The 12,477-nt window shown below is 48.1% G+C and overlaps 2 protein-coding genes across 5 annotated transcripts in view; one reads left to right on the top strand and one right to left on the bottom strand.

The window, feature by feature from the left end:
- Positions 1–7,785, top strand: part of KCNH1 (potassium voltage-gated channel subfamily H member 1) — a 377,979-nt gene extending 370,194 nt beyond the window's left edge. For all 4 annotated transcript variants that reach the window (XM_064360341.1, XM_064360340.1, XM_064360343.1 and 1 more), the window contains one exon: positions 5,630–7,785. In XM_064360341.1, the coding sequence (XP_064216411.1) occupies positions 5,630–6,487 (858 nt within the window). In that variant the 3' untranslated portion in view covers positions 6,488–7,785. The remainder of the gene's footprint in view (positions 1–5,629) is intronic.
- The window catches only part of HHAT (hedgehog acyltransferase), a 359,060-nt gene continuing 348,964 nt past the window's right edge, over positions 2,382–12,477 (bottom strand). Inside the window, exons 12-16 of the mRNA XM_064360345.1 lie at positions 10,949–11,196; positions 10,457–10,514; positions 9,055–9,210; positions 4,805–6,492; positions 2,382–4,105 (exon numbers count right to left, since the gene is read on the bottom strand). The gene's annotated coding sequence lies outside the window, so the exon portion shown is untranslated. The remainder of the gene's footprint in view (positions 4,106–4,804; positions 6,493–9,054; positions 9,211–10,456; positions 10,515–10,948; positions 11,197–12,477) is intronic.

Raw genomic sequence — 12,477 nt, 5'->3', positions numbered from 1 at the left:
TGACCTCACCAGCCATCTACCCAGGAGTTCTGAGAGCCTGGTCAGCAGGCCTGGGTCAGGCTGCCCATGTCAGAATCACCTGGGAGCTTGCTGCAAATGCCAGTTTCTAACCCTGCCACGGGAAATTCTCTATGACTAGATAACCTCTTCAAGTGGTTCTGAAGTGCAGCCAGATTGCAGAACCATTGATCTGGTACAGCCAAGGAAGAGGATCTAACTTTCCCAAGGTCACACAGTGGCTAGTCAGTGGCAGAGCTAGGACCACTCCAAGCCCATGCTCTTTCTACTGCAGAGCATTTCAGACTGGAGACATATGTCTGAATCCAAGAGAAAATCATCTAAATCTCTTTTGATATATCCGTAGTTCTCAATGACTCATAACTCAGTCCCTGCTTATTTATGCAAACCACTGAGGATTGACATTACGTATGTATTTTTATTCCACAATCTGAGTTCTTTTAAGTAGCTGTGCTCCCACCCTTTTGCTGTCAGGATTCCAGAAGTCCATTCCCCTTCTAGGCCTGCGTTTCCCCCATGCATGCTGCCAGGACCCTGAGGGGACTCCTCCTCACCTTGGCCTAGTCCTGGCTAGAGCTTAAGAATAGGTTAGGCTTGAGAGGAGATGGGCCCTCTTTTAATGGAACCCAGAAGAAGTGGTCGACCATCCTGACACCTCAGATTTCAGGGTTATTGGTTTTTCAAACCAAGTTGAAAATAATTACCCAGAAATCCCTGTAGCTTAAGGATCTGTGTGTCAATTCCGTTCAGCTCAACAAGCATGTAAGTCTTCCCAGGCTCAAGGGCTGTTGCTTGGTGCAGCCTCAGAGGATGACAAGTTAGATGAGCAAGTCTAGCAGCGTCCCTGCCCTCCAGGCGTCCTCTGTCTCCATGTTGCAATAAGTCAGAAGCTGCTCAGCATTCTGAGCAACGTGTCAGGCTAGAGAAAATAAATGCTGCTGTGGGCTGGCCGGACTCTGGCTGGATCCAGGAAGGATCTGGACTTATCCCATTACCAGTGCCTTCACCGTGCCAGGAACAGAGTACTTTTCTATCAATCATCAGGGCTGGGCCTTTTCCAGTGAAACCACCTCTCCAGACAGACCCCAGCACCTCTCTGTTGCTGTGATCTCTGACCAAGGATCTCTGATGTGAAGAAAGAAGGCAAGAGGCAATGAGCAGCTGTCCTCATTGCAAAAATGTTCATCTCAGGGGTACTTTTAACTGTCAGCCCTCTGAGCTCACGTAAGAGTTCAAAAAATAAAATCAGCAGGCAGAGATGATGAAATCAGTATGAGGTCAGTCTGAAATGAGGATGAGTGGAAGTGGAAGTCCTTTATTTCCACACCATCCTTCAGGAGCCTGTGTGGTGCATATAGGCTCCTGTGATCTTTTTCTTTCTCCCCATTGAACCACAAACATCAGAAGCCGACTTTTGGGGGGAGGGCAGTATACATCCCTTCTTTTGGCTTCACAAACAGGGCAGTGCCTATAGCCACAGAGTTTGGATTGATCCTGGCCTGTCCACCAGTAATGCATGTGCAATGGAGACCTCAACTCTCAAACTCCAGGGGCTCAGCAAGAGAGTTAGACAGGAGGTCAGCAAGAGAGTTAGACAGGAGGTCGCCTTGAGCTGGAACAGGAAACACTTGCTCAGCTGTCTGGGCCATACACACATACAGAGGGCACCCCATACCCTCCACATTGATACAGTGTTTTCCAGAGGGGGTTCTTTCATTCAAGAGAGAGGATCTGAGGGAACTGGCTTAAGAAATGGTACATATAATGTCTTCCTCTTAGACATTCATAAGGCATATTATTAGCATGTTAAGGCTCTGAGAAGTCCTGCAGTAAAGCACTCCATTTAACATTGCAGTGTGACTCAAAGTTACCTAACTTGGGACCTTTTCCCCCCCATAGTACCTATTAAAGCCCCATGAAATGCTTTGGAAAAGCTGCACAGACTTGTTCCCCAGGCTTCTATCCGCCACCTGGGCAGCACAGGGAGCATCCTGGGTTATGGAGCTGGGAGTCATGCCCTTCATTCTCAGGATCTTGCCATGGGGAGCTGTGGAGCATCTCAAAGCAGAGGGCTGCTGTGGCTGGTGGCACAGATCTATTATAGTCATGACTCATACAACTGCTCCTGCTTACGCAGATCTAACATACTCGGCAAAATGCATGGTCATGGCTGCCTCTGAGACAGACTCCGTGACTAACTTCTCCAGAAAAGCAGTTGAAGTTAGTAAGCAGAGCCCTTGACCCCAGATGAGCAAAGCTGTCAGACCACATCAGTTCTATAGGAATTCCTTTTGCCTTGTCCCCTGGGGTTGCTGGTTCCACCCCCCCGCCCCGATTCTCAAAGGAAGAACCAGGCATTTCTGTAGGGTAGGAAGCTCTTCCCTGGCTCACCTGTCCATTAGTTGAGACAGCGATATTCAGGTGGGTTGCCTCTAGAACACAGGATAATAGAGGGCAGCCTAGGATGATGCTTTGGGAAAAAAAAGTCTGCAGAGATCCAGAGACCCAGGGTTCCACCAAAAGGCCCTGCCTGTGAGTGCCTGAGCTGCCCACGCTGACCACGCAGCCACAACACATGAACATGCTGCCTGGGTCAGTCCAGGATGCAGACCCATGGAGCGTCTGGGTGACAAGCACAGTGTAGCCACACCCTCGAAGAGGAACTCACACTTCCCCTCCCAGATATCCAGCATGAATTCTGTTAAGCCTTTGTAAACCTACTGGAATACTCTGCTCTACAGCCTCTTGGGATCAGTTTCGCATTGATTCCTCAGTATCTGAAAAACTTCATTTTCGTTAGTCTTAGAACATCTCATTTCAAGTCTCAAAGGCTGCCCCTGACCTTTGATGTTAAGAGAGATGTGTGTCAAGGCCAAACCCTGCTTTTTATAACATTGACTATGACCTCTGTGATTTCATCTTTCCAGGAAGAAGATATTCTCCCATGGATTCATTAGCCAATATTTATGTGTTCTTCATTCCACAAATATTTATTGAGGGCCTGCTAGGTACTAGGTACTTAGAAGAGCTGGAAATTGGGAACAAAACAGAAAATCATTACTCTTTTAGGGCAGATAAGAAAAATTAGAAAGTAAAAACAGTGTGACCTGCAAAGTACTGTTCTAAGCCCTCAGGGACCTTTTAGAGTGGATAAGTTATGTTCGTCTTCAGGAATTGTTGCCTACAAGGAATAGAAACCCAATAGTGTTAGGAATCAGATTTCTTGCAGAAGCAAAGGGCAGGAAAAGAGCAATGAGCTCTAAAAGCCATCATCTCTCTTTGGTACATTCACATTCTCACCCATTTTCTCCTTCCTCTTTTTTGTATACCTTCCTTCCTATTCCCTTCTCTCCTCCCCTCTCTAAGAAGGCACATGAGTGGGGAGAAGGAAGCTGCCTCTCTACTACAAATGGATACAAGATGATAGAGAAGAATTAGGACAGAAGAACAGTCTGACCATAGAAAGGGCCATTGGAGGTGGGAGGATAACTTAGAGCATACTGGAATTAAGGAAGACTTTCTGGAGGAGGTGCATTTGTGCTGGGTCTAGTGGGAAGAGGATTTGGATGCTTAATGGAGTGCAGAGGATCACTCTACTGATCACTTCCCCATCCCCCCATGACACCTTTAGTTGGGTTTCTCTGGCCCTCTTCAGGGTGGACAGGATTCTCCCAAGTCTCATTTCTTGGATCTGCAAACCAGACTATAGGGGCAGTAGGGTAAGGAGGGGACCAGAGGAGTCAGGAATGGGAGAGATGCTGCCCATTGGAGGTCAGAAAGCCACATATCATGAACCCAGGTAATAGCTGGAAGATTTAACCCCCCATCCACCTGTTAGTGACCTCAGTATATAGTCATCCAGTGACAGGAACTTTGACTAAGAAGTTAGAGCACAGACGTGAGCCTCTAGTCTGCCAGTGATTTGCTGATGGAGTCCTAGCATCGAGCAGTTAATTTTTCTGGCTTCTCTGTGCTGGGCACTATAAAACAATCTTGTTGGTCATACCTGAGAATCTACTGGTGAGAATGCGGGGCAGGGCCTCTTGGAGGAGGTAGGGTGAATTTCATGTCATCTTCATCTGGAGGCCTTGAAAGGGCAAGGACAATAGGAGTCATTTAAGCATCTCCAGTGGGCCAGTGCCTTCACATAAATCAGCTTTTATCAGCTTTACACCAAGTCTGAAAAGCAGAGATTTTCCTTACTCTCTGAGGAGGAAGCTGAGACTCAGAAGTTAAGATACCTGTGTGAGGTTACATGGTTAAGTAGTGGGGCTGGGACTTAAGCTTAATTCTGACACCCCAAGACCATGCTCCTGGCATGCCACCGTGTGTGCCTCCCCAAGGCCAGGGGTCATGTGGCAAGTCCAAGTTGCCTGTCCAGGGCACAAAGTTTCCCTGATTGGGATGATGGAAAAGCTGCTGTTCTCTCTTACCACGGGCCTCTCCTCTACTTAACCTCAATACATCTAGTCCTCAAACCAGAAATTTACACTAAGATGGCAACCTATTACAGCCTGCCTCTCACAAATTCCAACATGATATGGGTGGAAACATGGCCCAGAGTCTAATTGCCACGTGCAATATAAGCTAGAAATCATGGGGCTTTCCCATAGTCAGATGGTGACCCAGGGGGAGGCCCCACAAGCTGTGGCTTATGCTACACGCAGAGCCAAACTCATTTTGCTGACGATCCCTCCCTCTGCATGAGGTATTGTCATTACTCGGTGGCCACCCAATGGATCTGGGGTTCAGTAGCTTGGATACAAGTCCCTTCTAGGCAACTTACCTGTCATGTGAATCTAGCCCCTCTGAGCTTTGTTTCCTTTGAAATGGGGATGATAACAGGTGTTCCAGTGACTTTATGGTGCCATCAAAAGGAATACATGAAGTAACATGAACGTGGCTTAGGACCTGCAAAGCCCTGTCCATGTGTTGAGTATTATTTTTAGGACAAGTTCATGTTCAACTTTATAGATGTTAGTCTACTGTAAGCTCCCCGAAGGCAAGGAAGACTTCCATGTGAGAACAGCTTTCACCTCTCACAGCCAGCCACATTCACTTCGGGTCCAGATCTGTGGGTGGCATTGGAAGCCTTAGCTGTAGCCTTGCCTGGGGACTCAGCTAAACTTTCTTGCCGTGAACTGTGGTTTAGACCAGACATACTCAAACTTTTGTGCGGAGATACTAATGGAGTTCATCTGAAGTGGAGCCAGAAAAATGATATTTGAAGGGCTCATCAGAAGATTCTGAATTGTACACAAGGACAGATTTAAGGGAGTCCAGGCTCAGAGGCCGGGAACAGTCTCCTGGGAAGAGAATATTTGGATTCTTCAGCCTCCTGGCATGTGGGGAGGGAAAATGATGGGATTTTTTTCCTCTTGAAGGGAGTGTCAGGGGAGTCAATTCCTGGCTGTTGGAAAGCTGGAAGCCACTGTCAGGAAAAGGAGGGTGATGCCAGTCATGAGAAAAGCCTGATGAGGCCTTGCAGGCTGTGAGCCCCAACCTCCTGGTGGCAGGTGGGCTGGAAGGAGAGGGCCATGATAGGCAGAGGGGCCGAGCTGGGCCGCTGCAGCCAGCAGGTGGCTAACACGACGTCGTTCTCTCTCTGCAGATTGTGTTCCGGAAGATCAGCGATGTGAAACGTGAAGAGGAAGAGCGCATGAAGCGGAAGAATGAGGCCCCCCTTATCTTGCCCCCAGACCACCCTGTCCGGCGCCTCTTCCAGAGGTTCCGACAGCAGAAAGAGGCCAGGCTGGCGGCTGAGAGAGGGGGCCGAGACCTGGATGACCTGGATGTGGAGAAGGGCAATGTCCTCACAGAGCACGCCTCCGCCAACCACAGCCTCGTGAAGGCCAGCGTGGTCACCGTGCGTGAGAGTCCTGCCACGCCCGTGTCCTTCCAGGCAGCCTCCACCTCCGGGGTGCCAGACCACGCAAAGCTGCATGCGCCGGGGTCCGAGTGCCTGGGCCCCAAGGGAGGCGGGGGTGACTGTGCCAAACGCAAAGGCTGGGCCCGCTTCAAAGATGCTTGCGGGAAGGGCGAGGACTGGAACAAGGTGTCCAAGGCTGAGTCGATGGAGACACTTCCTGAGAGGACAAAAGCGTCAGGCGAGGCCACGCTGAAGAAGACAGACTCGTGTGACAGTGGCATCACCAAGAGTGACTTGCGCCTGGACAATGTGGGTGAGGCCAGGAGCCCCCAGGATCGGAGTCCCATCCTGGCGGAGGTCAAGCATTCTTTCTACCCCATCCCTGAGCAGACGCTGCAGGCCACGGTCCTGGAGGTGAAGCACGAGCTGAAGGAGGACATCAAGGCCCTGAACGCCAAAATGACTAACATTGAGAAACAGCTCTCTGAGATACTCAGGATATTAACCTCCAGAAGATCCTCTCAGTCGCCGCAGGAGCTGTTTGAAATATCGAGGCCACAGTCCCCAGAATCAGAGAGAGACATTTTTGGAGCCAGCTGAGAGGTCTATTAAAAAAAAAAAAAAGTCAAACAAACACACACCTCCAACCCTGCCGTCACCACCACCCCGACCACACATGTCCACGTGACCAACACTTTTCAAGTCGGCTTTTCCTGACAGAAAACGTGAGGCCAGTGACGCAGACGCACATGCTCTTTCTCTGTCTGGAAAGAGACAGGAAGGGTAGTGTGCCCTACCCTGCAAGGTGGCAGCTGCATCTGAACCGTCTTTGCACAATTTTGGAAGAAGGGACATGCTGTCTAAAGGGTATTTTCCTTCATTTTTAATTTTTTACTACCATGATATTTGTAAAACAACTACCAAAACAGAGCAGCCGCCACCTGGGGGCTGGTGGGAAAGTGCAGAGCCCAGCTCTCATGTATATACCATGCTGGGCTCCTTTGCCAAGCCCACCCCCCGCCCCACCATGGACCGCGGTGGGCCAGGGACTTCTTCCTGGCATTCCTGTCTTTGCACAGCCCGTGTCTGACATCACCGTGTTTTCCTGTAGTTGTCATTTGTCACTAGGTCGGGACAAGGGGTAGAGCCTGGAAACTTTGTCTCACAATTAAGGCCAGAAAGTCAGCTGCAGGGGTGGCGCATGCCTTCTATAGCCACTTGGAGCTGGGTGAGAGCTGGAGAGGGGCCCTTAGGATCCAGGGGTTCTCTGTGGTGCAGACCACAGCCTGCTCCTCTGGGACAGTGGGCAGGGAGGGCTCCGGAGTCCCCGGCTGAGCCTCTGGCACTGCTGCATGCCGCTGGCCTCACACACAGGCTCCCTTGCTTCTGTTCCTTCTCGGCGCCTTCCCAAGTGTTCCTGTGGCATTCCTCAGGGTATGGAGCATCGGCAGGAAGGGTCATGAGCCCAGAGTTGCTTTATTAACAAAGCAGACACATAGACACACACAACCTCAGAACTGTAGCAAGTGCTATGTTTATACTTTGATTCTCATTGGGATTGCCCTTCAGACATTTGTATTTTGTTCGCTGCATGGGGTCCTTATAGGCACTTGGGAGCCATGCTTGGCCTTATTTTAAAGCCAGCCTCTCTCTCTCTCCTACTAACGTCAGTCGGATTTGAAGAGAAAATGGACAATGATTGCAGGATCACAGCTGTACTCTTTTCAGGAGCTGGATAGAGAACAAAGCAGTGAGTTTCCAGCTACCTCTGTAAGGTGATGGAGAGAAGAGGCCTTGGATCTGTGAGCCACAGGGAAGGTCTGAACTCACAGTGATAGTCACAGAGCTGCATATGGGCCATCTGAGTCCCTAGGCCACAATGCTCGAGGACACTCCACTGCCTCGTAGTCGCCTGACTCAGGTTATTGCTGTGCTTAGGCTTCTCTCAGTGGTATCTGAGAAAGGAAAGGGGAACAGTCTCTTCCAGGCACAGTGAAGCTGGCCTTGGCACTTGTCCTAAACAAACAGAGGTGCCAGGACCCCAAATATTGACAAGCAAGGTTAGAAGTTGTTCAGCTCTGAAAGTCAGCTTGGAGGGAGTGGAATTAGGAGTGCAGGTGACAACATGGACTCACAAAAGGAGCTTGCCTTTGCCTGTGTTAGAAGGTGACCTATGCCCTACCAAAGATACTCAGTGTTTCTGAGAGCCGCTGGTCCAAGCCTGCCCACCACGCCTCCTTAGTCCTGCCAGTGCTCATGGTGAGTCCCGGGGCTTGGCCCTCAATTGTGCAAGGCAGGGCTGACCTCTGGTTCACAGGGTTGGCTCTGGGAAGCCAGGGCCTGGGAGCTCAGCGGGGAGTCCTGCTCCATGTGCCCTAACCTCATATGTAGCTCCTCACATGAAGCTTCCAGGGGCTGCCCCTGACTTCTCCAGGCTGCAACATAATTCGATTTGGCCTCAGATGGCAGCATGCAGAGAAGAGGAAGTCTAATTTCCCAAGGCTGAGTCACAATGGTCTGTGACTCCAGATAAAGCCGTGAGGCCTTCAGTCTCTTTCACTTGAGAAGCTGCCGACCAGTCCTTGGGTAAGAGGCCGTAAACTATCTGGAATCCCATCTGTTGGCTGCCACCTAACATTCTAGTTTGCCATTGCTTAAGGATGTTCCTCAACTTGTTCTGAAGTTTAGAACCCACCACGTTTAAGGCAGGGCAGGCCTCTCATCACCCCAAAACCCAGCCTCAGAAGCACCTGCTCTGGGAGACTTGTTGCCTCCAAGCTCTCCAGGGACTTGATGAGAGGCTCCTTGTCCAGCACCCCACAGCCCAATGTGGAGAGGCCCTGCCACTTCCCTCCAGCTCTGCCTGAGGCAGAGGGATGTCCACGAAATCTCTCAGACCTCTGGGTATGAGGGACAAAGATGCTGTAAGGCTTTGAGATCCAGACGTGTTTGGGGGGAAGCATAGCTCCAGAAATGCACGCCTGAATCAATGCAAACTGGGCTTATGACCGGAAGCTGGCTCCTGCGGTAGGAATCTGCTAATCTTGGGAGTCACAGGTGCACGTGTGGGTGCATGGGCTTCATTCTTCTCCTTTAATCCTGGGATTTGAGGGATTTTTTTGCTCTAATTGTTTTATCTGAAAAAACATTGTATAAATGAGCCAAACCTTTCTCCCTTCCTTTGCGGGCTGCGCATTTGGCCGCAGGCTGCTTTGTGCTGACTGCCTTCCCACGCCAGGATGCCACCCTGGGTTCCTGAGCCAGGACCACGTGCTTCAGACACCACTGACCTGATCCTTCCAGTGTGAACCATTATCTGGTGGCTGAAGAGAGATTAGGGAAACAAAAAGTTAGCAGGTATGGGACAGAACATTTAGACTTCAGAAAAAGCATGCCAAGAGAGGACAGATTTGCCCAGGATATGTTTTGCCTTTTTGAGGAGAGGAGGCGTGGTATGTGGCACCACTGTCCAGTAAGTAAGTGCTGGTTTTTAATATCTATGAAATTATTTTCTTTGAATGTCATATTGAAGCTCCATTTCCCAGAGAATATCCTGACATGCTGCTTTGAAGTAGGGAGGTCCCGTCCCTGTCACTTGGCTGCTGGTTGAACATTCTCTGCCTGGCTGATGGAAGGATGGGTGTGGGTTGACTCTAAGAATGAAGGTGGTCAACGAGATGGTGTGTGTGTTTGTTCTTGGTGGGGGTCAGTGACTCCAGCAATGGGCGCTGCCATCCCATATACTTACAAAGGGCTCCTCCACTGGACATGACGAGATAGCCAAAGGACAGAGACAAAGGGGACCATTTAGTTAAGAAACCAAATTGTCTAGTGTACAATTAATGCAACTAATTGCATTAATTAATGCAATGCTACATTATGCTAATAAGGTTACAACATTAATGCTACAGGATGGCCCAAGTGTTTAAAAAGCTGAGCCCCTTTGGCAGCCTTCCAGCAAACTTTTGGAAATTCATTTCTTACTTCGTGTGATCCAGTTCCGGGGGCCTGTTTTACCCTCAGCCTCAGTCCATGTGCTGCTGTTGGCCAAACATCAGCCCCTTTCCTGGAATCCTCCTCTTTCACAAGTGTGGAGAGCTGGGCAGGGGTAAAAATGTACTATACCACCCTGTCCCATCCGGCAAGCTTCCTCTCCAAATCCTTAGACGGAAGGTAGAGGTATTATGCCAACTGTCGAGCTCGGGACTAAGTGAATTCTTTAGGAATACTAGGTGGAGGAAGATCCTCATTTCCCCTTACTGCACTGACCACTATGTCTCACATGCACACTCTGGGAAATTTAAGAGCCCTGGTGGAGCCACACTGCTGATGTGCATTTGATTAACAGATTGTACTATGTCTTGCAATAAAGACATTTAGCCTTAAGACCCTTGAATGGAACTCCAGCTGTGATAGAGCTGCCAACGCCCCTTCCTCCCCCCTCATCACCTACCGTCGCTTAAAGAGGAGGCCACTGAGGGCACACCTGAGGCCCCAGACAGCCCCCTCTGTTGCTAAATCATTGTTAGTGCTCCATATACTGCCTTCTCTTGCTTCGATTAAAATTACCTTCACCAGCTCCCGTGCCCTCCACCTGGAGGAGACTTCACGATCCGCTCAGCATTGACTGCAAACATCAGAGAAAAAACCATTTCTCACCAAAGGTGTTTATGTGGAGAAGTTTTAATTTCCACCCCTACAGCTCAAAAGAATCAATGTGAATTTATCTGCAGCTTAAATTCATTTCAAGTGAAACTTCATTCTCATGAGAGCATATCAGACTTATTCTGGAACCTTTAGAACTGGACTTGAATACCCTGCAGGTGCCAGACCAGTGGGCGCCACCCTGCCTGCCATCACACTTTTCTTACAGCCATTGTCTCTTTATCTGTGAATTCTGAATCATCCGATGGACCCATTAGTTGTTCAACGAGAAGTTCACAGATCGCGTATCAGGATATAAACTGGTCCTACGTTAAGAAGGATGCACCCCCACAATGAATGTATTCTCTTAATATTCATCCAACATTTCACCCACACCTCAAGGACGCCTCTACTCACGAGCAGTTCATCATTCTGGGGCTTCTCCTTATATTAAAACTCTCTCGATTGAGTCCTGCCAAATCCTTTATTGGGTTTTTCTTTTTCCTTTGTATCTGTCACTTTGTCCAAACGAGCATGAATAAACAAAAGTGTAAATGAGCCGATACTATTTTTGTGGTCAGCTGAGAATGTTGCCAAGAGCACCAGTCAATCCGTGGCTTGGGAACATGAAGAGAAACGTGCAGGCCCTCCGCTGACGATACTCCCTTCTCGACGTTTTTAAACAAGCACAAATGATATTTGTAAAAAAAAAAAAAAAGTTTTATTTATTATGGTAATAAACTATTTTATACATGATACTTGCTTTCGCCTTCCATTAATTTTAAGTCACTGAATTGGCTGTTCAGACCTAAGAGGCCAGAACAAGGATGGTATTTTCTATTCAGGAATTTGGGAAGCTCCTATTTGGACAGCACTCATAGTCTTTTAAGAACTTAAAGTCCCAGATTCACTGAGGTTATGTATCAGAGTACCAAACAGTGAGAGAACGCACATGAGGGGATGCGGCTCTATGATCTTAAAGTACAGCTGCACCTGCTGTACAAGGGCACAGATACTGACTTCAGTGCCTGGTATCACGGAAAACCGTGACACATTGATCTGAGATACCTGAAGCTGACCTCCCACTTGGGAGTATACTCTAATTCTGAACAATTTAGATTGACATTTGTATAAAACATATTAATGTGTCCCTACCTTTTAAAACAGTCTTTTTTAATGACTCAGTGTCTACAACATGAGCTCTGATCTGTGCTTTACACTTCGTTGATAGTCTCAGAAGCTATTAAGGTAGTTTGCCTCTCATCGAAATAGTCCCATACACCAGCATGGTTTCAGTTTTACCATTGTTTTAATAGGTATTGCTTGTGCTCATGGAAAGGCTCCACAGTACTGCCAACCCGAGTTCTTATTTACCATCCAGTGGGCCACATTTCAAACATGGTGCTTATTATAGACAGTGTAACTTAATCAGGGGATGAGGAATCTGACCTATAAGCCTCTGCTTGATCTTACAGGATCACAATATGTGTATAGTATTTTTAATGTTTCCTTACCCATGATTTAATCACACTGCAGAAAAGCATTATAAAAATAATATAAGGGTGATATTGTTTAAAATTGCAAGTTATTGATGTTTGTTTCAAAAGCATCACTAATAAAATATTAAAGCTATCTTTCTTTTCTTTTCTTTTTTGAGACAGTGTCTTACTCTGTTGCCTAGGTTGGTCTCAAACTCCTGACCTCAAGTGATCTACCTGCCTCAGCCTCCCAAAATGCTGGGATTACAGGTGTGAGCCACCACACGCAGCCTAAAGCATTCTATCTAGATCTCCTCTGTTGCCAAACATTTCTGTGAATATGATTTTTGTAATTAGTCAAAAGGACTGGTAATATAGAGCTAAGTAATGAATGCTATGTTTTGGGTGCCAAATGGAGTACAATGATTTTAAAAAGAAGTGTTTTTTTGTTCTAAAATGAAACCGTTT

Source organism: Aotus nancymaae, unplaced genomic scaffold, assembly GCF_030222135.1.
Source record: "Aotus nancymaae isolate 86718 unplaced genomic scaffold, 86718_ANA_hifiasm-v0.15.2.pri h1tg000039l, whole genome shotgun sequence".
NCBI lineage: Eukaryota > Metazoa > Chordata > Mammalia > Primates > Aotidae > Aotus > Aotus nancymaae.
The sequence above is the reverse complement of the archived record's forward strand: the minus strand, read 5'-3'. Positions and strand labels throughout refer to the sequence as shown.